This window comes from Pogona vitticeps, chromosome 6, assembly GCF_051106095.1.
Source record: "Pogona vitticeps strain Pit_001003342236 chromosome 6, PviZW2.1, whole genome shotgun sequence".
Lineage (NCBI taxonomy): Eukaryota > Metazoa > Chordata > Lepidosauria > Squamata > Agamidae > Pogona > Pogona vitticeps.
The window spans coordinates 90272474-90297273 of record NC_135788.1 but is presented as its reverse complement, the minus strand read 5'-3'; the positions used below and the strand labels follow the sequence as shown (position 1 = coordinate 90297273).

The 24800-nt window shown below is 40.6% G+C and overlaps 1 protein-coding gene across 2 annotated transcripts in view; it reads left to right on the top strand.

Moving 5' to 3' along the window:
• The window catches only part of FBXL20 (F-box and leucine rich repeat protein 20), a 101362-nt gene extending 77036 nt beyond the window's left edge, over nucleotides 1–24326 (top strand). The window contains exons 5-15 of one of the 2 annotated variants that reach the window (XM_020799243.3): nucleotides 1392–1486; nucleotides 3005–3073; nucleotides 6372–6467; nucleotides 7165–7291; nucleotides 9801–9875; nucleotides 11589–11719; nucleotides 12643–12703; nucleotides 17874–17918; nucleotides 19487–19543; nucleotides 20859–21071; nucleotides 23232–24326. In XM_020799243.3, the coding sequence (XP_020654902.1) occupies nucleotides 1392–1486; nucleotides 3005–3073; nucleotides 6372–6467; nucleotides 7165–7291; nucleotides 9801–9875; nucleotides 11589–11719; nucleotides 12643–12703; nucleotides 17874–17918; nucleotides 19487–19543; nucleotides 20859–21071; nucleotides 23232–23339 (1077 nt within the window). In that variant the 3' untranslated portion in view covers nucleotides 23340–24326. The remainder of the gene's footprint in view (nucleotides 1–1391; nucleotides 1487–3004; nucleotides 3074–6371; nucleotides 6468–7164; nucleotides 7292–9800; nucleotides 9876–11588; nucleotides 11720–12642; nucleotides 12704–17873; nucleotides 17919–19486; nucleotides 19544–20858; nucleotides 21072–23231) is intronic. The other variant, XM_020799245.3, reaches the window with a different exon arrangement.
• The last annotated feature ends 474 nt before the right edge of the window (nucleotides 24327–24800 follow it).

Genomic DNA, 24800 nt, shown 5'->3' with positions numbered 1-24800 from the left:
TTTGCGAAGATCGGTAAGCGAAACGCTTACCGGTCTTCGCAAAGCGAATTTTGCCCCATTAAAAAAACGTTGAGCGATCGCATTAGCGATCCGAAAAAACGGATCGCTATGCGATTTCATCGTTATATGGTGCGCTCGTTAAGCGAGGCACCACGAGGCACCACTGTATTATCAAAAGCTTTGTTCACTTTCTTATTTCCATACCATAAGTATGCATGAAGTCCATATTTTTAATCTTTGCTTTCTAGTATTAATATTTTTTCATTTTTTCAAAAATGTCTTGGGATCTTGACCCATTTTTTCTGCCATAAGAGCAGACCTTGGTTGGAAGAAGAGGGGGAACTATTTTGGCAAAGTTCCTTGGTCTTTTAGGAAACATGAAGGCATGACAATTTGTCCTCCATGGATGTGACAAAACTTCTTTGGTGCTCCTGATCAAATTATATCAACAAAAAAAGAGAAAAATTAAAAATAAGGAAGACAAAAATGTTGTGGCACCTTAAAGATTAACTGCTGTATTTTAATGTGAACTTTCATGGGCAGGTCCACTTCCTTAGTTTTCAAAGCGCCAAAATGTTTTTGTTGTCTTTATTTTTGATTTTTATTTTATTTCTGCCTGAAACACTAGGACAGGCTAACACAACTATCTCTTCTAAAACTGGAACTATAGAGGGCACTGATCAAATTAGCTGATTTTCCCATCAAAATTTTCAGGTCTCTACCATCAGATGTCACCCAGTGATACTGCCTTATACAGAATCTAGCAACTTTCGGCATTAGCTTTCAAAGGTGGATATTTGTATTGTTTATATCAGAGTTTCTTGAACTATATAACAAACTGTATTATGTGAAAAGAATACAACTATTTGAGCCTTCCCAGCTATAATCAGATGAGCCTAGGAGGAATAATTAGCTGATCATTTTCTTTCATGCCCATAGATTTTGTCAGCCTCAGTTCTGGTGAATAAACCAGTTGACTATGAGCACAAGTATATACATCACAGCAACCATTCTTGATGAGGGATTGAATTATAGCATGCCAACTCTTTATTTTTGCTGCCTGTACTGCAACCATTCAGATGACCGCAACTATTTTGTCACAGGAAGAGGAATCTGTGTGAACTGTTACTATTAGACTCCTTTATTTATAGACCAAATAAAATAACTGTTCAACAGAATACAAATTTCTGGAAGACAGAATTTATATACACAGATATAATTTATATCAAGCGAGAGGACAGCAGTGTATTGTAAAAGCTAATAATGAATATTAGAGGAATATGTTAAAGAAAAATTCCTCCCTCCCTCTCTGCATGGAAAGTTAAGGAAAGCAAATTGTTTTAATTGATCACTTTTTAAAAATTCTCTTCCTGGTCTTTTTTTTTTAATAGGGACGTGTTGTGGAGAATATTTCTAAAAGATGTGGGGGTTTCTTACGAAAGCTGAGTCTACGTGGCTGCCTAGGTGTGGGAGACAATGCATTAAGGTAGAGAAGCCAGATGCTTCCTTGGTGAAAAAAAGTGTTTTATTCATATGTTTAGTAGAGATCCTGGAATATGAGTGTCAGGAGGAGTTAGCTACTTTCTAATGTAGTATCCAGGTTTATAACAACTTCTAGGTAACTGGCTTCACTTTTATTGTAATGCCATATAATACCAAACATGTACCAATCCATATAGAAATTTTGGGAAGGCGTGGCCTGTATGAACCCTAAGTATCCTATACTGTTCTAGAAATGAAGATTTGGGTGAAGAAGATGCATGTCATGATGTTAAATTCTCTTTATGGACTCTACAGAGACAGAGGGTGGTGTTACACTGCAACATTTGTTACAGGCCTCCACTTCTGTTCCATAATCATATTGTGATTCATTGACTGTAGCATGGTAAATGTGGTTTCAGCAGACCTCAGTTGAGTTCAAATCCCAACTTGGATCATACACCATCTGAAATGTCAGTATTGCTGTCATTCTGTGGCTTCTTTAGCTTCTCCCAATAAGGCTTACAACTTTCATCCTTGTTAGGAAAATTTGTGTGATTGCATTCCAGTTTGTAACGCCTCTCTTGTTAGAAGGTGTACATTATAGCTATTATATAAATAAGGCTTCTTTTGAATGTACTGAAAATGCACTTATGGCTTGCCACAATTACTTTATCCCTGGCCAGTTGCTTTATTCCTGTCCTTCTCTCCAAGATGATAGCACTTAGTAGTCAAAAGTATGCTTTTTTCCATAAAGGAGAGTTTTTATTGGTTGTTTAGTAGATGTACACTTTCTAAACATAGCTGCATAAAAGTAGATGTGCACATTTGGTTTTCCTGTATGGAACATTTTACCTATCAGGAAGATAGGATCTTTTCAAAAACATTCAGTTTCTTATGGCTAACCCACCTGCAGGTAATTACAAACTCTTAGAAGGAAAGATTTCTGAATGCAATTGTATTTGTAAGAATGTTCAACCTGTGAGGTTGGCACTCACTGCCCCATGCCTGGTGGACTTCATGGTTAATTGAGAATTTGACTCCTGTTCTCCTGAGTCCTGGTCAGACATACAACACATGTATCCTGGAATTTTCTCCTTCTGTTGAACCCTCTTTCAGAAAATGGTAAAAAGAAATTTGGAAATTTAGCAGGGTATGAATCTAGTGCCTGGCTGTGGGTTATAAGTAGGGCATGTTGTTGGAAACAGCTTAGTGTATATGTGGACTCCCTTTTGCTGTACCTTATGTGAGTCTTCCATGTGTACCTAATTCTGTACATCACAGCCAATATCTTTAAGAAGTAGTTTCAACTTGCTTGTGCCAGTGTTTCTGTTTTGCTCAAAAGCCTCCATTAACTATCTTCTATTAACTATCTGCAAATTACCACTAAAATAAATACTGTATTGCTGCCTTTGATTACTTCCACCCCAACCCTTCAGAGATGTTTTACAAGTCAAATACTATTAATAGAAAATGTGTGTCATTATAAGTCTGAAAAGTGTTGTACCTTTTCTCTGCCATGAAGGACATTTGCACAGAACTGCAGAAATATTGAAGTGTTGAATCTAAATGGCTGCACCAAGATTACAGATGCGTAAGTGATATTTGTTTTGGAGTACGAAAATATTACATTACTTATTTGAGGCTATACTCCTATGCCACATACTTAAGAGTAAACGTTAAATTGAAGGGGATTTATTTCTGAGCAAAACATATGTGGGATTGCAGTTAGGGATATGCATGGCAATTTTTTTTTATATTTCATTTTGGTTTCTTTTAGAGGGTGCCTCTTGTTTTCATGTTTGTGTGTGTGTAGGTGTCCTTTCATTATGCATAAAAGGGAAAGCCCTTTTGGGGTCATTCATTTCATGTTTCTCCATGTTTTCTGGCAGCCCATAAGCCCTGAAGAACCCTTAAAACTACAGTGGTGCCTCGCTTAGCGATCGCTCCGTTGAGCGATGAAATCGCTTTGCGATGGACTTTTGGCCATCGCTGGAGCAATCGCTTAGTGATGTCTCCTATGGCTAAAATTCGCTTTGTGATGATCGCAGGGAAGTGATTATGGCAAAGCAAACTTTTTTAAACAGCTGATCGGCGGTTCCAATATGGCCGCCGCTGTTTTGTCTCACTTTAGAGGCACCCAAAATGGCCGCCGCTATTGAGGAATTTCACTTTAAGATAAGTTTTTAGCCCATAGGAACGTATTAAACACGTTTTAATACATTCGTATGGGCTTTTTAATATCGCTTAGCAATTAAATCACTTAGCAATGTTTTTTTCCGGAACGGATTAACATTGCTAATTGAGGCACCACTGTACTTCAAAAACCAGAGGCAAGGGAACAGAGAATTAGTCTACTTGAAAAGTAGGCAACAGTTCCTAAGAAAAGAGAAAAACAACAGTCAGAGTTTAGTGCCACCAACACAACAGACCCACTGGGTCTGGCAGCACACTAGAAAGAAGGTAGAGAAGTAGTCAGGCAGGTGTACACTGGCTGCTTGGCCCACAGAGATACCCACTCACTAAAGCAACTACTAACAACCCAGGACCGAGAACAAAAGGAGAGAAATACGGCAGAGTTGCCAACCAACAGCAACGACAACCACCCACACAGCCCAGTAGCACATGGCAAAGTAAGAAAGTTCTTTTTGAGAGAAAGATAGGACAGAAATATTTCAAATAAATAAATTGCTTTGTCCCACACATGCCCACAGAAGTAAAGAAAACCACTCCCCATCAAAAAAAAAACACCTCGCAGATATACACCTTCAGAGAGTAACCAAATTGCACTTTTAAAAAAATCAGACAAGTAAGCCCCACCCTACCCCACAGGGTGGCAAAATACATACATACATTCCTGACCCAAAAACCAAGATAAACAAGCAAGCCAACACTATCAAAGCCCCTCCACCACACAACTAGGGTATGGGGAGATTTCTCTTTCCTCTAGCATTTTATGTCTTTTACTTTTCTTCTCTGGATCCAGAGTGAGACCAAGACAGTAGGAAAAATAACCCAAGAAAGGAAAGAACCACCACAAGCCCCAAGAGAGAAAAATAAGTCCCCAAAGAAACTGGGAGATGGGGAAATGCAAAATAAATCCCAAAGTGGCACTCTGATAGCAGCAAAAAGTCATGCCCCCCCCCCAAATGGAAACATAATACCAAAAAAAAAAAAAAAAATTAAGAGGAGGGAGGTGAAAAAGGAAAGTATCCAAGATGAATGTTCAGGCAGGCAATAGTCCAAGATGTATGACACCAGGAGCCCAGCACACGAAAATCCCACAAAAGACAACTGAAGCAAAGAGCACTCCCCATTGGGTTCCAGGCCTTTTTCATATTCAAAATTCTCACTGCATGTGGACATTCTGTTGGGTTGCTGAGAGCCTCCACAACATTATTGAGTGAAAAATCTGCAGGCTGTTTGATGTACGAAGGGGACTGGAAAATTACATAAAAGAAGAAACATGAAAGGAACATAAAACTTTACTGCACCATTCATACCTCTCTTTTTACAGGGTATTTTTTCCTGCAATCTCCAGAAGAACGCAAATTACACAAAAGAGACTTAAAGAGTTTTAAATACAAAAAGACTGTCCCTAATTGCAGTTTTACAAACAGTTTCCCCCTTTTCTTCCTTTACCTTCTCTCTCTCTTTTTAATTGTTCAATTGCTTGGAGTATAGTTATATATGAGTGTATTTCTTCCTCAAAAGAGGAAGGCTAAATATGAGATGGACTGACTCCCTAAAGGAAATCACAGGCTTGACGAGTTGAGCAGAGCTGTTGAGGAGTAGACATTTTGGAGATTGCTCATTCATAGGGTCACCAAAAGTTGGAAGTAACTTGACAGAACACAACAACAATTCCTTTTTTAAAATCTAAGAATGATTGGGGAGACAAAACAAGCCAAAGGATCTGGGCAGGGAGAGTAAATAATTAATGGGTCTCATTTTCTTCATTTCTCTGCCCTCAGCTGCTTTCTTCACTTTCACATAGTGAAGTCTGTAGTCTGCATGCAAGATGCAGTCCTCTATGTCCATTTTAAAGAACAATGGATTCAGAGGTTACACTCAAATGGCACAATGTTTCTGGGCTTCAAAACGGAGGTTTAATTTAACTGTCTTAACCATGTATCATCTTAACAGTACTATAATTTTGTAAAAAAAAAACAAGTTGAGCATATCCTAACCATCTAATGTACTTGCAAATCATCTGGTTCACAGAAAGTGGCTAAACACAGAATTTTAAAGGGGTTGCAGATTATAGCATCTCCTCAAATCCACCCATTTCCCCCCCACAACTCTTTGCTTCTTTTTTCTTGCCATAAAATACTAGTTGAGAATATCCATGGAATAGAGAAAAAATGGGATAGCTACATAGTATCATTTGACTGACAGAGATGGGCACAACCCACTGGTTTATTTTTCATGCAAACAGGTGTTCAGAGCTTCCTAGCTCTGAGTGGGTATCTGCCAGAGAAAGTGGGGCTGGGAAGTGCCGAACATTTGTTCAAATTTAAAAAGGAACCACTGAACCAGCGTATCTGAAAATTGAGTCATGGCAACTGGACTTCTTTCTTATTAGGTTGAAACATTTCTCTATTCATCCAAGTAGCTTCTTCAGACTGAAGAAGCTACTTGGAGGAGTAGCATAACATTTCAACCTAATAAGAAAGAAGTCCAGTTGCCATGACTCAGCTTCCAGATAACCTCACCTGGATGACTAAGAATCTCCACAGATACACTGAACCAGCAGTTTGTGCCCATCTCTACTGGCAGTGTGAGAAATTTTCTGACTGGAAGCACCCTCAATTCCACCACTGCTGCTTCTGTTTGTTTGTTTGTTTTTAAAACCAGAGCAATGAGCCTATGTATGTTCTCTTCTCTTCTAGTACCTGTACTAGCCTTAGCAAGTTCTGTTCCAAACTGCGGCACCTTGATCTGGCTTCTTGCACTTCTATAACCAACCTGTCCCTCAAAGCACTGAGGTGAGGCCAATACTTCCATAATCCTTATTATAATCCTTATTAACTTCAACTAGGATTCCTAAACTTACAGAGAACCTTTTTGATTTGGAAATTTCTTATGCCTTTGTGATGAACACTCTTCATTTTACCATGTTCTGGCTGGTGATGAGGGAGCTGAGCAGAGTTGGAATTTGAGAAAAGAGGCATCTGGTTATTTCTTAGTCTTGTTTGAAGAGGTTGCTGGATACTGCTCCCTGGTCTCAGGAGTAAATGTGAGGACTTCTGGACAGGTGTGCTGCAGGCATAATCCAATAACCAGAGGAGGTCTCAAATGGAGCAGTCTTTTATTGGTATCCATTCAGATGGGAAGCCCTCCTTGTCTCCCTATTGCTTTCCATATCTTTTCTGCTTTCCCTGGCCCTCCTACACTGCTTGAATTTTTATTTTTAAGTGGAAGAACCATAATTCAAGGTACACAAGCTGTCCAGGCCTTCTCTCCATTAGTTTTCCCACATGACCTCTAAAGCTGCCGTCAGGTCTCTGTGGTTTAGATAGTTCTCCTTGGGGCTGCACTCTGGGGAAGAGAGGAGACATGCTCAGAGTGTTCATAGGCTAAAGAAATGAATGACAAACAAGGGATGGATTTCCCTTGTCCTTGAAGTAAGTATTAATCTCACTACTTTTTTCTCCCTGCCCCACTCTCCTTTCATGTCGCAAGTGAGGGGTGCCCTCTGCTGGAACAGCTCAATATCTCATGGTGTGATCAAGTAACAAAAGATGGCATCCAGGCTTTAGTGAGAGGCTGCGGTGGACTCAAAGCACTCTTTCTTAAAGGCTGCACGCAGGTATGGTCTTCAGAGGAAACAGAAGAGCTGCAGAAAAAGCTGATAGGAGTCACTTTAGAAAAAGAAAAAGAAAAAGCCAGGTGAACGTGCATCAAACATCTGACATTGGGACCAAAGAAAGAGAACAATGTTCAGGAAGAAAGAAATGGTATGGTATGTGGGTGGGGATTTGTAAAGAACAATAGTAGTAATAACACAGTTTGTCTTACTGTTCAGTTCTAAGCTTAGGGAAGGATGAAAAGAGAAGTGCGTTGCAGGGTTATTTGAACAGTAGCATGATGGAACAGAAGCTCTGTGTATCTTAATCTTAGCCACACAAACATTATGATAAGTGGCTTTTTTTTTAGGATAGGAACGTTTTACTCCTAATGTAAGATATCTACTTTAGATCAAGGAAAGAAGACTTTTGTTGCCACCGTAATACCCATAAAATTTCCTGCTACTCTACAGAGGAGGATTGGTTATGGCTGATGGTCAGCTAAGAAATTCCCACTTCCACTATATTTTTAAAACATAGTGACTTCATCAAAGTTTTGCCAGATACACTCGAATATTAGGATCTTAAAAGGTGGCAGGCTGGACAATGAACTGACAAATGTTTTGTGCACTGTCATACCAGCCAGGATGGTGTCTGACCTCAGGTAGCTGATGACCATACCTTTTTGCACTTTGTTCAGCCCAAATACCTGCAACTCCTCCTATAACTTTAGGTTATTGAATACAGTGGTTCTTAACCTTTGTTACTCAGATGCTTTTGAACTGCGACTCCCAGAAACCCCAGTCAGCACAGCAGGTGATGAAGGCTTCTGGGAGTTGCAGTCCAAAACTCCTGAGTAACCCAAGGTTAAAAACCAGTGATTTAATACATTGCCTTACCTAATAGGGGGGAAAGGCAAAATATTGAAGTGATACATTCTGCTTTCATGATTAAGAAGCTTTTCCCGTATAATGGATTTTTGCAAATACGTTTTTAGTACAGTTTGTATAGGCCTTGAAATTCTAATATTGCATATTTGTGTATGTAGCACTGATACATGTAGCTTAGGAGTATACCAAGGTTCCTACATACTAGTTCTAATAATTGGCATCTAGTCACAAACAGCACCTTATAGCCCTGAAACAGGATGTTCATCCACATCAGTCTCTTTCACTCACACATATAGCTTGTTCTGCTGCTGCACAAAACTGTTCAGAAACGTCTAGATTTGAGTTAAATGTTCTGGTAGAAACTCTGCCCTCATACCATGGCACCTTCCTGGGCAGGATTCCTGAACCTCTCTCAGCTGTGTTTCATCCACCATATGAATTGGTATTTGGAATTTCCTCTGCCATTTGTCACACTTTTTCCTTATGCTACTGGCTGAGATTTTGAACTGTTTTTCTTGAAATTGGATTGTTTCTTAGGACTTACATCACCCTCCCATGAGAGCTTTCCCCTTATTTAAGCAGTACTAAGGAGAAAAATGTACTGACAAAAAGAAAGCTCTTGTTGTCAGTTATTTGCCATCTGTTCTACTTGTTTCAAAGACATCTGTAACATTTTGGTAACATAAATAACTTGTGTTATTTATGAGTTACAGTATCAGTCTTTGCTTTAGCCAAGGAAATTTTTCCCCCTTTCAAACAAACATCTTATGTGAAACCTATATGCAATTTGTTATAAGTAGTGGGAGGATTTCTAGGACATTTCACATTTTCTCTGCAACCTACATTTGAACCCATAAATAAGCAAGTTCAAATATGTTTATGAGTAATCTTGCCTTTTTCCAGATTACTCATAAACATGTTCAAACCCACCTGTAAGCTCAGACAGGTTGCAGGGGGGAAATAACATGTCAAAGAAATCCTTCCCTATGTAAGTCTATAAAGTTCAGAAACACCATGTTCACATGTCCACAACAAGACCAATTTTTTAAGAATTAGTTTTTATTTGTGTTAATCATATTTTTTTCTTTTTGTTAATCAGATATTGCAATATGAAATGCACAATAATTTAAAAAAGAAAAACAAGTTCACACTGTACCAGAAGAAGATCAGGAGCTAGTATGTTCAGTTGAGTAAACATGGGTCACGGGTGGAGAGAGTTTTTTGAGTTTAGAAAGTTACAGGAAGGCAAAGTATTTTAAGAACCTTGTCATAGAAATTCTGGGACTACTACATTTCAAAAATAGCCTCTGTGGTTGGGTGGGGACCTAGCAATCAAACAATTTCTTCAGATTTTACCTTCTCTGTGAAAGGTGTCATGCTAGTGGTTTGCTTGGCTGGCTGGTTTTGCTTTATTCAGCTCTGAAGCCATAATAGCTACTCCTGAGTCCCATTAACTATTCTGGGCTGTCAGAAACGGAACCTTCCCTTTTTAAAATAGAAAATGAGACTCTCAGCAATCTGGGATTTTAGGAATGCTACTCCTTAAAAAGAGAGGGAACACTCAGTATAGGTTTTTAGTGGGTCTTATTAAAGTTGCTTCTCTCTCTTCCCCCCTTCCTTTTCTCACATATTTTTGTTCTAGCTGGAGGATGAAGCTCTCAAGTACATTGGAGCACACTGTCCTGAACTGGTAACTTTGAATTTGCAGACGTGCTTGGTAAGCAGTTGGTCCACATCAGTCCATTTGTTTCACATGCACAGCCTGGCATGTAAACTGAATTGTGCATTAGGACACCCACACCCCAAGAAGTGTTTTTGTCACCTATAGCAGTGGTCACCAACCTTTTCCAAACTGTGGATCGTGCGCACGGGTGGGCGGGGCATCCATGCATGCGTGGGGGCATGTGTATTTGTGTGCATGCATGGGGGGGCGTACGTGCAGGGGCGGGAGATTTGTCTCTGTGGTCCAGTCCTGCCAAGGTCATGGACCAGGGGTTGGGGACCCCAGACCTATAGCACTTCATATTGTCCCTGCTGGTTTCAAGAATTTGCAATCATTATCTTATTTCATCTTATGTAATAAGAACACAATACCCACAGAATAGTGGGTGGGAATATATGTGAGAACTTGCATATTGCAAAGACCTCTGTAAGGGGTTGTCATCCATTTGGGGGATCACTGTCAACAGGGACTGGATCGCTCACTCTCAGGGGAGGGATACTCCTAGATTTTCTCTTTATACATTGGGCAAAATCCTCTTGTTACAACTTCATGCCAGCGTAACAGAGATTAAGTGCCAAGAACATATAATTGTATATAGGAGCCCTATATAATAATTAGAACTTCTGAGCACATAAGAGTTTTTTTCCTATACCACTGGACAACTGCAACTTTTTTCTCCACATTTAGAATGGGACACAAGGCTTCAATAACATTTGTCTCTCACCTTTCTTTTTAGACTGTGTACTAGTCCTTCATGACTTATTCTATTTTTTTTTCATTCTCCTTAGCATATTAGAATCAGGGCTTTAGAAAACCTGGGTTTTTTGACTACAGTTCCCAGAATCTCCTGGCCATGCTGGCAGAGGGATTTTGTAGTCCAAAAAAAGAAATTTTCTAAGGTGTGACTAGAATCACAGCCATTTATCTAGCCCAAATTCCCATTTCTCTTAGGTTGTTATGTCTCATATATTTTATCTGTCCATTTATCATTTTTCTCTTACACTTTGTATCATCTGTTGTATTAAGGAAGACAGCTGTTTGGAGCCAGGAAATTTTGAAGTATTACATTGGTTCCACCATTGGGCTCTGGCTTTAACTCTCTAAACCTCATTCACTAAGAACGCCCTAGACGCTGCTGATTTACCAAATGCTTTTAAAATTATAAGTTGGCAACCCTCTGTTCACACACTGAATATCATTTTGATATGTTGAAATCTCCCAAACTAGCCCTGATGTTTTTACTTTTAGCAAATATTAGCAAATCAGTCCAAACTGTATAGCAAATCCCAGATCTGAGCATGCCTTTCAAAGTTTTGCTAGAGATTTTTTTCTGTTGGATTGGAACACTGTGCTGACCTTGACTCCAAATTTAATTTTTTGCATGTATTTAGAAATCTGTGTATGTGAATTAATGTAGGAAGTGGAAGAGGAAGCATCTCTTTGTCATGTAGGAAAATATTCTGAAAATATCCAAAAATGGATGGTTTAGCCTAGAAAAGAAGCTGATTTTAGGAGGCTGTAGTTGACATCCTTCTTTTTGTCATGGCGGTTGCCAATTAGTTGTTCATTCAGTGTTTTACTGACAGAATGGTTTGTGCATGGTTAGCCAGTGTGCAGTTTAGAGTTTGCAGTGATGCTATGTCCAAAGGCACCATCCTAACTCTAATTTTCCCCTATTAACCACTTCGACTACCCCTCCTTTTGTAGCAAATAACAGATGACGGCCTCATTACAATATGTAGAGGGTGCCACAAGTTACAATCTCTGTGCGCCTCTGGCTGTGCCAACATCACTGACGCCATCTTGAATGCCTTAGGGCAAAACTGTCCACGGCTAAGGTAAGTAAGCTTTAATCTAGAGGGCTGCCTGTAATGTATTCTGGGTAAAATGGGTAATGTGAGAAGGATCAACAGTTCATGAAAGCAGTTGGGCCTTAGAATTTTGGCCAGGATCTTGTAGAGTCAAACTGCTTCTGCAGCAGACTGTAGTGCAAGCAGTCTGATTTTTTTTCTCCACACAAGGACCTCTATTTATGTAAAGTGTAAACTGAGTACTAAGAATAGTGATGGTCACTGTTATTGTATCAACAGGACTTTAGGTCCAGTCAGGTCCCTGTATTTTATTTATTTATGTATTTCTACATATATGTGTGTATATTTACGTACTCTACCACAGAATTTTAAGAGAGTAACTTTTAAAAAGTACAAAATTGTAATTGAACAAAATAGAACAGAATCCATAACAGTTTTATTACCGGTCCACACATCCCTTTCCAAAGCTAGCTTCATTTGTCAAAAACCACCATGTGGATCTTCCCAAAGTGACAGTAGAGATGGACTTAGATTCTCTGAAACCCCACAAGGTATGAGGCATTGTTGGTGTTTGAGAAGGGAAATTACTGAGATATCAAATAAGATAAAGAGAGGTATAATGCAAATAAAATAAAGAGATATAATGATTTTTCTCTCCTATATAAAATCTTTAGGATGTTTGCTGGGAAACATAGTAGAAATCTCAAAGATACAAATAAATATTTAGTTTCAGGAGCTTAATGGGCTTTGCTTATTCCTCCTAAATGTGTTCAATAGGATAGTCATTACACAGAAGGAGCCCAGGAAGCTGGGCAGGTATCATGTCCCCAATTACTTAAAAGTATGTGACCCAGGGAATTCTCAGCCACATTCACCATGGTCATGAGATTTCAAAAATGGGATCTGAAGAGCGAAGATGGTTAATTTACTGTATTTTATTTTCTGCACAGAATATTGGAAGTGGCTCGGTGTTCTCAACTCACAGATGTAGGCTTTACAACTCTAGCTCGAGTAAGTGCCTGATTCTTTTCCTGCATTCCTGTGAGTGCAGAACGTGGGAGTAATAGATTACAATTGATCTATTTGCCTGTAGTGGTTTGATTTTTTTGTAATAGGGTGATAGAATTACCTTTCAGAATGTTACTTTTCAGACGTAATGAGCCAGAATATTTTACTTTTTTAGCATAATGCTTCCTAATTATTGTTTACCGTTTTTAAGCAGTTGAAGCAGAATTTTTCAAATGCTATGCTACATTCTTTGATCAGTACTAAGAGTTTGCTCGAAAAATAAGAAAGCAGCAAGTAATGTAGCAAGTGACTTAAACATGTTACACTGCTAGGCATAAATTAATTGCATTAGGTGAGGGTTTCAAATAGTTATATAACAATTACTGTTAAAATGTAAATTCCTAATAACTGTGTATGAACTCAACTACTCAGGACAGTAGCCTCTTGCAGTCCATTTCTGACACATTCTATTCCATGGCTAGCTAGCTGAATGAAGAAGGCAAAGTTCACTAAGGACCAAATTAAATACGACAAGGACTTCACATGTCTGCCTTGTTCATATATGAAGTGCAGTATGTGGAATGTGTGGGGCTTACCTTAACAGGAAAGACAATAATCAAGAGATGAGTGCAAAAGCTGTCCCACACTCATTCTTCAACTCCTTATAGTTAGTTGCTTCAGCCCTTCTTTTTTCCCTCTTGCCTCTGTTATCAGAGGTGAAGTGGAGAGGGAGAACGAGCAATGAGCTGAGAGGTGATGATGCATGGTTTCAGTTGCCCCTTCCCTTATTGTACTGTACTATTTAAACAAGGTACCTTTCTACTTTTTTAAAATGTGAACGGAGTGAAGGAAGAACTGCATGTTTATCACAAAAGTCCTGGGAAGGAGAGCTTAGAAGGCAGTTCCTAGTTTTAGCAGTTGTGCACACAGAGAGTAATGGGAAGTTCTATGACATTCAGCAAGAAACAGGCAGGACGGATGGTGTGAGCACCCAGGGTCTTCTAAAAGAACACCTGATACTTGAACAGAGAGGTTCCAGGCGTAAGTGTACTCCTAAAACAGCTGAGTCCAGGTAACCCAGCCAGACAGTACCACTTACCCTTTTCCCAAGTCTGTTCTAAAAAGCAATTAATTGAGAACAAACAAAACTCAGACTAGTAATGGACTCAAGTAGCATCTCTGTGGCCTGTCACTTAATACTGGCAGATTTGCTGTTCAAGTGACCAAACTTAGGATTGTAAGAATTATTGTTTTATTAGAAAAATAAAGAATTTAGAGATATTCAGTTTGTTGCAAAAGCAGCATTCTAGTACATTTCCATAAATTAAAGCAGTTAGAATCTTAGCAAATTCCAGCTACAAAAATAAAATAAAAAACTCTAAAATAGCTTAGAAGGTAGGCTAGGCATAGCCCCCCTTTCTCTAACCTTACTCTGAACTACATCTTAACATAACAGTAAAAACTAGCATTTGGAACTCAAAAATCCATCCTAAGATCAATACTAAAAATCATTCTAAAATCCAAACTCTCTCTCTGTCTCCATTCTCCATTTTCTTTCATGCTGGGACCACCCTTCTTCTCCACAGTTCTGTGATGTTAACCAATCAGCGGAAAGGGCTGTCTCTTCACACTCCACCTTCATTTCCCACGGGATGTGCAGGTGTTGTCCTTTGTCAAGATGTTGTGTCTTGGCTCCTTATTGTATCTGGCCAAGGCAGCTTCATGGAAAATTCCAGCTCACTCGAGGAGAAACAGCTTCTCAAAGCATCCAGTCATGCTAACACAGACCAATATGGATTCCTTCTACAAAATTCCATGACTACAAATCCCATTAATAAATCACATTTTAGCCTTAATAACCTAAACCATGACAGATGGGGTTTGCAAACAACTTCTTAGACTGTTGAAATATCATAGCAATTCATAGCATGTTAATTTTTTCCATTGGTTAAGGGGTGTGTTCAAGGTTTTGAATTGGCTGGATAATGAACTGTAAACTGAAATAGAAGATGGCTAGAGTGTACCTGGAGAGATGAACCGACGGTGTATAATAAGATTGCTGTCAGGATCGTGACTAACCATTACCTAGCTAAGGTGGGGGCTGCTAGACAATCACACTTCGCTAACCAGATAAGCGAAGCTTCAAATCAGCAGGCGGAACTCTTCCATATAGTTCGCAATCTATCCAGAATTGGTCTAGGTCACTGGTTCTTAACCTTGGGTTACTCAGGAGTTTTGGACTGCAACTCCCAGAAGCCTTCACCACCAGCTGTGCTGACTGGGGTTTCTGGGAGTTGCAGTTCAAAAGCATCCGAGTAACAAAGGTTAAGAACCACTGGTCTAGGTGATGGGCCTCTGACTAATATCTCACCTGATCAATTTGCAGCATTTTTAAAGCTAAAGTGAAGGCCATCCACCGGGACCTCTCTCCTTTTTTAAATACTGTGGACCGAGCAGAGATGTCCAACGCTCCGTCTTGCCCAGCAAGACTCAAGCTCTTTCAGCCTGTGACACCAGATTTGGTGGACAAAGCGCTTGATCGCTGTCGGGCCACCACTTCCTCTCTTGACCCCTGCCCGGCCTGGCTAATCAAAGCAGCCAGGCCTATAACAATGGAATGGGCTACAGCTATAATTAATCGGTCTCTCCAGGAGGGCAAGATCCCTCTTGCCTTCAAGGAGACACTCATTAGGAAGAAACCTAATTTGGCGGCAGACAATATTGGCAATTATAGGCACGTCACCAATGTTTCCCTCCTCAGTAAATTGGTGGAGAGGGTGGTGGCTGATCAACTTCAGGCTCTTTTGGATGAAACCAATACCCTGGATCAATTCCAGTCAGGCTTCAGGCCGTGCAATGACACAGAAAAGGCATTAGTTGCACTGTTGGATGACCTATTGAGGGAGGCTGACAGGGGGAAATGTTCTTGTTAGTCCTCCTCGACATCTCAGCCGCCTTCAATACCATCAACCACGGTATCCTCCTGGGGAGGCTCTCCGAGCTGGGAATCAGTGGTCTGGCTCTTGCCTGGCTCTGATCCTTCTTGGAGGACCGTCCTCAGAGAGTACAGCTTGGGGAGAGTGTTTCGGCCCTGTGGAGTCTCAATTGTGAGGTTCCGCAGGGCTCGATCATCTCCCCAATGCTGTTTAACATCTATATGAGGCTGTTAGGTGGGGTCATCAGAAGGTGTGGGGCTTTGTGCCATCAATATGCTGATGACACACAGCTCTACATCTCCTTTTCACCTACTTCAGTGGATGCCGTTTTGTCTCTTCAGCGCTGTCTGGGGGCTGTACTGCAATGGATGCACTTGAATGGGTTGAGGCTGAACCTGAACAAGATGGAGGTCTTGAGGGTGGGTGGTCCCTCCATTAGCGGCTTGGGAAACTCCCTCTCTTTTGGGGGGTGACTCTCACCGCAAAGAGTGAGGTTCACAGCTTGGGGGTACATCTGGACCTGGCACTCACCATGGAAACCCAGGTGGCGTCAGTGGTCTGCTCCGCCTATTACTATCTGTGGCAGATTACCCAGCTGCGTCCCTATCTTGATGGTGGAGCCCTCACCACTCTGGTCCATGCACTCGTAATCTCAAGATTAGACCACCGCAATGCGCTCTACGTGGGGCTACCTTTGAGATTGATGTGGAAGCTTCAAATGGTGCAGAATGCGGCAGCCAGACTACTTAGTGGAGCAAGAAAATACCAGCATATCTCTCCTGTTCTGGCTGCATTGCATTAGCTGCCCATTCATTTCTGCATTGATTTTAAAGTGTTAATGATGACTTATAAAGCCCTAAATGGTTTAGGACCTCAATACTTAGCAGAACGCCTTCTCTCACCTAGATCTACTCGAGTCTCTCGTCATAGCCAGGAAAGATGGTTGAGGGGCCTAACGCTGAGAGAGGTCCGAAAAGAAAGAACAAGAAATCGGGCCTTCTCGGCAGTGGCCCCTCAACTTTGGAACAGTTTGCCATCAGAGATTCGCCTGGCACCCTCGCTGGGTGTTTTTAAGAGCCCATTAAAGACCTGGCTCTTTAAGCAGGCTTTCCTCCTATCAATACTTGATTTTTCTTTTTATTTAGTTTTCCTTATTTCTTTCCATCTTGACCAGTGTTAATCTTTTTAATATAAATTGTTGTTTTAACTGTATATGTATTTTATGAATGATTTTATGTAAGCTGCCCTGAGTAGACTTTGTCTAGAAGGTGCGGGATAAAAATCTAATAATAAATAAATAAATAAATAATAAACCACCCAGAGTAGTCCTTTGCGCTAATCGGGCAGTATACAAATCTAATTAATTAATTCACTGGGTTTGGACCACTTGGCTGTGTAGGCAGAGATTGGGGTTCCACATTCTGTCTCCTGAGAGAAGCCATCCTGTGGGCCCTTGGGTAAGTTACATGGTTGCAGAGCTTCCCACAAAAGAAAGAACTGGTAAACCACTCCTGAGTACTTTATATGCAGAAAACTTGAAAAGGGTTACCATAAAGCAGAATCAACTTAATGACTCTTAGCACACTCCATGCCCCTGTCTCCCATCATGGCCATCATTCTCTGCCTACCTCCATCCTCAGCAGCCCTCCAGAATAGGTCTCTTTCATATCTCTGGATTAACCTGTCCCTATCATGATTCTGAAATAAAGTTAACTACAGCTCTCATCGTGACTGATCATTGGTTTTGTTTGATGTGGATTTTGGGGGTTGTAATCCCATATACCAGGATATTAGAAGTTCCAAATATTAGGAAAGGCTGTGTCATTGGAGTAATCCTGTTGGAAGTACCAGAACTCTACAGAATCTATCCTGAGTGGGAATTTTTTTTTTATTTTATTTTTTGGTAGAGCTGGATTGGGGTAAGGGTGTAGTAAAATAGAGTAGATTCAGCTTGATATCTGCTGAGCAAAATGAATTTCCTCTAAAATCTCTGTGCAAAGTACTGCACTATATGCAGTTGGATCATCTTGCACTTGAAACTCTGATCCTAGAAAAGAATGTTTATTTTTAAAGTACAGATTGGCCTCATTTTTCAACCAGCTTATCCATTGAAGTAAGTGGAACTAGCCTGGAGTCATATTATATTAATAAAAGGAAAGCTGACCAATTCAGGCCTTGAAAAACAAAGTGAGTATTTATTAGTTCTCTGTGTTTTGTTTTTCTCTTTTTCTCTCCAGAATTGTCATGAGCTAGAAAAAATGGATCTGGAGGAGTGTGTTCAGGTAATTGCAATGTCACCTATGTATTTCTATATCTGCATCATCTATGTCTGATTACAGCAATCCCATTCTTTATTTTTAAAAAAATGTGGCCAGTCATTTGGACTGTGGTTTGCAACATGTCATCGTTCATTAAGAAATGTGGCTGCTTAAGTAAGCTTTACCACATTACCACAAACATTAAAGTTGGGAGCATGCATTGCTTCTATAATACTAGAAATGGCAACTTGCGGTTTCCATTTCATAAGAACCTTAGATACTCATCACGCCCAAGAAAAGGTGTTCATGAACTTCCTATAGTGGTAAGGTGAAAAGTGTCTTTCTGAATGACACCTTTCTCTGAACGATTGCTAATGACTGCACCTTTTCTTCGTTCTTTCATTAATCTGCCCAGTGATAATTTTGTACATGGGCATCGTAGTGCAGAGAGTTTCTCCACCCACATCATTGACCATTTCAAGCAAGAAGGGAGCAGGTTTACCTGCAGTGATGTGGAGTTGGAGTGGGGAGAGGGTGTCTGTTCTGTTGCTGTGTATGTCATGTGTCTGATCTGCTACTGCACATTACCGTTAATACTCTGCTCCATTGCCATACATAAGAGAGAGAGGAAGAGACAGTACAGAGGTGCTGTTCTTCACAGCAGCCATTAGCCTAGGGAAAATCAAAACATGCCTGATGAAGAGGGGAATATCAAAGTTAGTATTTCTCATAATTAAGCCTTATCAAGGCAGGGAAATGATTTATAACTCAAATAAGATAAGTGGACCACCTGACATTGCTCTCTTTTGTTCTCAACCTGAGAATAAGCAGAATGAAGAAGAAATATGGATGAGGGCTTCATGCTTTGAATCAAGTTTGGAAGTGGAGATTTTCTCTTTCTTGTCTCTCCATGATCTACCAATATATTTTAAATGTACAAAACAAGAGAGCACACTCAAAGTCTCTTGCCAAGACTAATATATTTTTGTTTATGTGATCTGAGTCCACATTCTTGCTTAAGAACTTAAGAGATGCTTTGCTGAATACTAGCAAGATTTGCCCTATCTAATTGGTCACTGTTTGCAAGAGTTCCTGCTATGAAGTCACCATGGCATGCACTCTAGGTAACTAAAATTTACAGAGCACAGATATGTACCCATGTGACAGATAACCCAGAGAATGGAAAAGTTCTTTTTGCATTATATGTTCTTGAGTGTGCTAGCCAACATGGTCACTGCCCAGGCTGGCTGGTGGAGTTTGGTGAATGTGCTCCAAAAACATAATTTCTTTAACTTCTGCCCCAGAGAGATACTAAATGAATGGAGTGAGACTCAAATTCCTCTGAGCATTTTCCTCCTGTCAACCAGCCAACTGTGGAAGGAAGTTCCTCAAGAGACAGAAGACTGTGAGCAGTGTTAATTTAACACTGCTCACAGTCTTCTGTCTCTTGAGGAAAATCTGTCTCAGGTTTGCTGGAAATATTGATGTCAGTTTTAAAGGAGGACTAATGCAAAACAGATATAATATGTTTTGAAATTCTTCGTAGGAACACTATTTTCACCTTTTAAAGTGTATACTTTGCTTTCTTTCAGATAACAGACAGCACATTAATCCAGCTCTCTATACACTGTCCACGGCTCCAAGTTTTGGTGAGTCTTGGGTTTTTATGTGAGAAGATGGTACAACTTATCCAAAGCCAGAAGCTCAGATCTTGTTCTTTCAACTGTGCTGTAGCAGAGACATAATTTGGAGAAGCACTTTGCTGTACATTTTTCAGTGATTAGGGAACATTAAAAGGGTACAGTGTTGTGGGTCCAATTAAAATGGCAACTGCAGCATCTGAACAAGGTGCTTTAATAAATGAATCCTTAAGTGCTTTGCTGTTCAGTTGTATAGTGAAATCCGTAAACAGAGCAGCAGATTTGGTAACAACAGAGCCCAGCCAAGTTAGCTTTTAGCTAGTGGCTGAGTTTGTAGGTTCTGAGCCAGAAAGTTCCCTGCATTTACATCCCATGTTAACCATGAATTCACTAGGTGACCTTGGGCAAACCACCATCTTTTGGCTTCAGTTCCTCCATCTGTAAGCATTGCTGAGACAATATTTGCTTCCTAAGGCTACTGTAAGGATTACTTCAGTAATGTTATATTAGATTTCCTTGCTGCTCACAAAGTAGTGCTAAGCATGATTATTAGAGATCAGCATGAAGCGCTGGTTCGGCAGTTCAGCACGGTTTGTTTCCTGGCTAAACAGGTGGTCTGTAGTTCACCCTGCCCTCTCCAGGGGGTATCCACTCAGATGCAATGTCTGGAGGAGGTGAGATGGAGCGCTGCTGCTGAGTGGGTACCCCCTGGAGGGGGGCAGGGCACCGAACCATGGTTCAGCTCTTTGTCCAGGAAATGAACTGTGCTGAACCACCGAACCAGCAGTTTGTGCCAATCTCTAAGTATTATTGCTGTTCAAATAACACAAATGATATAGAGGTGAAAGCAAAGGTCAGATAAAGCATATGATTATAGTAATAATCTTAGAAGAGACCCTATGGATCATTGAATCCAGCTCTTGTCAAGGAGGAACATTGGGAATCAAACTCCCAATCTCTTGCTCCATGGCCAGATACCTAAACCCCTGAGCTGTGGTTGAAACAGAGGGAAAGAAGGGGAGCCTGATGCAGGCAGAGGGATCAGCATGTTATGCAGTGGTGGGACTGAAACTGGAGCTGTTGTCTCATGGGGATAGCATACATGTGTTCAGCATATTTGCAGCCAGAGCCCATAGAATAGACTGGTTTTACAGTCATAGACTGTGCTGAAGAATTTCTTTGGAACATAATCACTGGGGATAATTTAGGTATCTGTCAGGTTCTACCCTCCTAGGCAAGATAAGCTGTGAATCTTGAAAGGACTGTATAGTAAATCTTCTGTGTATACCTCCTGCTATTTCTTTGTTTTTTGACATGGTGGCAGAGTTTATCACATTGCGAGCTGATCACTGATGATGGTATTCGCCATCTGGGCAATGGTGCCTGTGCCCATGATCGCCTGGAGGTGATCGAGTTGGACAACTGCCCTTTGATTACAGACGCCTCCTTGGAACACCTCAAGAGCTGTCACAGCCTGGAGAGAATAGAATTGTATGACTGTCAACAGATTTCACGGGCTGGAATCAAGAGACTCAGGGTAAACAAGTACATTCATTTTTTTTAACCAGACACAAGTACATTCTGTCTCCTGTGCTTGTTGATTCTTTTCCCAAGCTGCCACCAAGCAAATTTGGTGGGTTATTATTTAAGCCCTGCCTCTGAGTTGCATTCCATAGTAGATGAGAATCTGGGGTCTGAGGGGGTGTGGTTTCATGCAGTCCTCTGCAATACCAGTAGAGAAGTTAGCTTCCAAACCTCTGGAGTGCTAAGAAAGCCTACAAATAATTGGCAACTTTCACCTGAGAAACTGTAGAAGCTAGACATAACTGAACTGGTTTCACCTTCTTCCTCTCACCCTCTCTCAGCTCCTCCCTCTCCCATCCTTCCTGTTTTCAGAGCCAATTCATCACAACAGACCCCATAGCCAGACCCTAAAGAGAATACAAAAATGTAGGCTGCTGTGTCAATCTATATCAACAAGCTAGTTCTGGAAGCTTTAATCTCCAGTGGAAGCAGATGTTTTTTAAAGCTATTTGGTCTTAAGTGCCCCTTCAAACCTATAATAGCTATTGTTGAGCAGTTCCATAGTAAAATGGAGCACATCCTTTCCACTATACTTCTTGGTCTAACAACATGGCACCTTACTCACTATTTATATATATTCCCACCTTGCTCCTTAGCCATCTTTTGGATCTTGCTCCTTCATGAATCAGCATATTTTCTATAATCAGTACATGGGATCCATCTTTAGCTCTGACCAAGTGCAGGCAGTGACGTCTGCAAATCTTAATGCTCTTTCTGGAGGAAGGATAAATTGCATGCCTTTTTCACTCTGGTCCACTCTGGATGTATTGGTGAATCTGCAGCCATAGATACAGATTCAACAAAAGAAACTAAGCCAGGACTGGGCCTGGAATATACTTTCGATTTCTAGGGTGCAAAACTTAAGGAAGCTAAAGGCATGCTAAACTCAAAAGGATTTGACAATACAGTACTGTAGGGGTTGGGGAAGAAAGCACAAGAGCTGCACATGTTTGTGCAGGAGACCATCTAGACAGCTGAATTCCACACTATACAGTGGTGCCTCGCTTAACGAGCGCCTCGCTGAGCGATGAAATCGCTTAATGAGGCGCTCTGGGCCATCACTGGAGCATTCGCTCAGCGATGGCCCCTATGGCAATTTTTCACTTTGCGATATTCACTAAGCGATTCGCTTAGCGAATATCACATAACAAAGCGGGGGAGAACAGCTGATCGGCGGTTCCAAAATGGCCGCCGGAAGGTCCGCGCCGCATTTTCGCGCCCTGCCCTCGCTTACCGAGGGCGCGAAAATGGCGGCGCTATGGCAGAACCTCGCTTAACGGTGAGTTTTCAAGCCATATGGCTTTTTTTATTCCGTTTAGCGATGTTTCGCTATAGCGAAGGTTAATCCGGAACGGATTAACCTCGCTATGCGAGGCACCACTGTACACTTATCTTGCCTACCATTTAAAAACTAGCCTTTTTAAAATCACCTAATGGTTCTAAAGAGAAATTTGAACATATAGGGCAATGTACAGTTGCATCTCAGATATTCAGTGAAGAGTGAAAGGTTTGTGCATTAGTACTATGCACAGGTCTGTGCTTCAACCTGCAAGTATATCCTGGTCATAAGTTACTTAGGTTACAAAATTTCAGTTTTCTATTTTTGGGGATGAGGGGCTCCTTTGAGGCAGAAGTTGAATTACTATTTCTCTATTTGGAGAGCATACAATATGCTCAGTGAATGAAATAAGAAGAGGCAAGTCAACCTTCTTTGTCCTCACATTCATTGAGAGCTATAATGGGATGCAAAGTTTAAGGACAATATCAGGGCTCCCGCATCTGCATATTTGCAACAAAGCCCACAAATCTTCAAAGAGTTAGAAACCCCTTCAAAATGAAGTGGTTTCCATCACTGGTAAGTAAAATAGTGGTTGAATAGGAATAAAATAAAAATATATACATTTTCTAGTGACACAAAATTCGGGATGAGAATAATGAGGGAGAGTTCAACATCTTCCTTAAAAACTCCTCTTTGCTGCTTCAGAAAACTACTTTGCAACTCGATGGGTTCAGTGTCACTCTGTGTATAGCCTCCTCTCCACCTTTGTAGTGCTTACCTTTCCAAGTTTTCTACCTTTTCTAAATGGGAACAAATATGTGTTTGTCTTTTCAGACCCACTTGCCCAATATTAAAGTCCACGCCTACTTCGCGCCCGTGACCCCACCACCATCTGTGGGGGGCAGCAGACAGCGCTTCTGCAGATGTTGCATCATCCTATGACGCGGGAGCCAGTCTACCTTCTGCAAAAAAACAAACAAACCACCAAACTGAGTATTTAAATTACCCTTCTAGAAGTAACCGTGGACACCAGTATCTCCACACACAAAAAGTGATGGTGGTGGTCTTTCACAAGGGCCTTGGAAAAGAAAGCAAAGCAGGGGAAGCTGGACGAACTGTGTTCCCCTTTCTCGCCCCATAGCTACACAAACAAACACACGGCATAGTGTACATACACAGACACACATATATACACTCCTTATTTCAGCAAACAGAAGGACTGTGGATCTGACAATCTAAGTCAGTGGGATCTTTCTTCTCCCCCCCCCCTCCTGTAAGTGAATTGGTATAATTATGAACCATTCCTACTGGGCATGCTCAGAAAAAGTCATGGGTAAATGGGTGGGAGAGGAAGGGGAACATTACGCACATCTGAAGAACTGCTGTTTGGTGGAGGGAGGGAGAGAACTGTTCTTTTCATGATGGAAACAACAAGATGGACAAACCCTTCAGGAGCAGTCAGTGGCAGGATGATAACTGAGAAAGGGGGAAAAAATGAACACTGAATCCTACAGTTGCTGTCCAGAGGGGAGAAAAATGATTTTTAAAAAAGGCCCAGGGTTATATTTTTTTATTTAAAAAACCCCCATCAACCTTGTGATAGGGAATGTTAAAACAACAGCATCGTGAGACATTGATTCCTGCGCTTCTGTATTTCCTTGTTTTCTGTGCCGGCACATACACTGAGCATGCTCATGTTGAGGGTTCAGCAGTTTCTCTTCCGTGTTTCATAGCAGTTGGCTCAGAGGCTTCCTAGATTGTTGTGATGATAAAGCTAGAAATCTGTAATGTCAGGTCTGATTTATTTTCTTTTGTTTCCTTTCCTCTCTCCGCAGAATCTCCAGTCTTTTTTTAAAAAAACACACACAAATAGATGTCTGATTCTGAAATTGTATGAAATGATTGAACATAAAATTCTTGTCAAGTTAATTGTCCTTTTAAAAAGGCATCTTTTACCACTAAGAGACCAAGTTTTGAAAGCAAGCTGTGAACTGGGTTTTAAAGTTATAAAAGCAGTTCCACAGATATTCTCTTCCAGGCTTTTAATCAATTATTCAGGCTGCAGATATGGTAGGATTTATATCACAGTATGTGTTCAGATGTATCCCATTTAAACAGACATGTGGCCCTAAATAAGAAATGACACAAGTAACTACTCTGTTTTTTTGATAGCAGAGCTCTTATATCATTAGAGTCCTTTATAAAATGTCCTTTTTAGTTAATCTGGAGTTTGTGGAAACATCACCAGATACATTATTTTCTCTACAAGTAAATTATCACCTTGGTTTGAAAATTGGCCAGATCCATTCAGTTTAACATTAAAGGTGCAATGCTATCTTTTCTTCTGTTTTGCTTCAAACTACTACTTCTGAAGCACAGGGGCTATTTAAAAGTGCTGCAGAG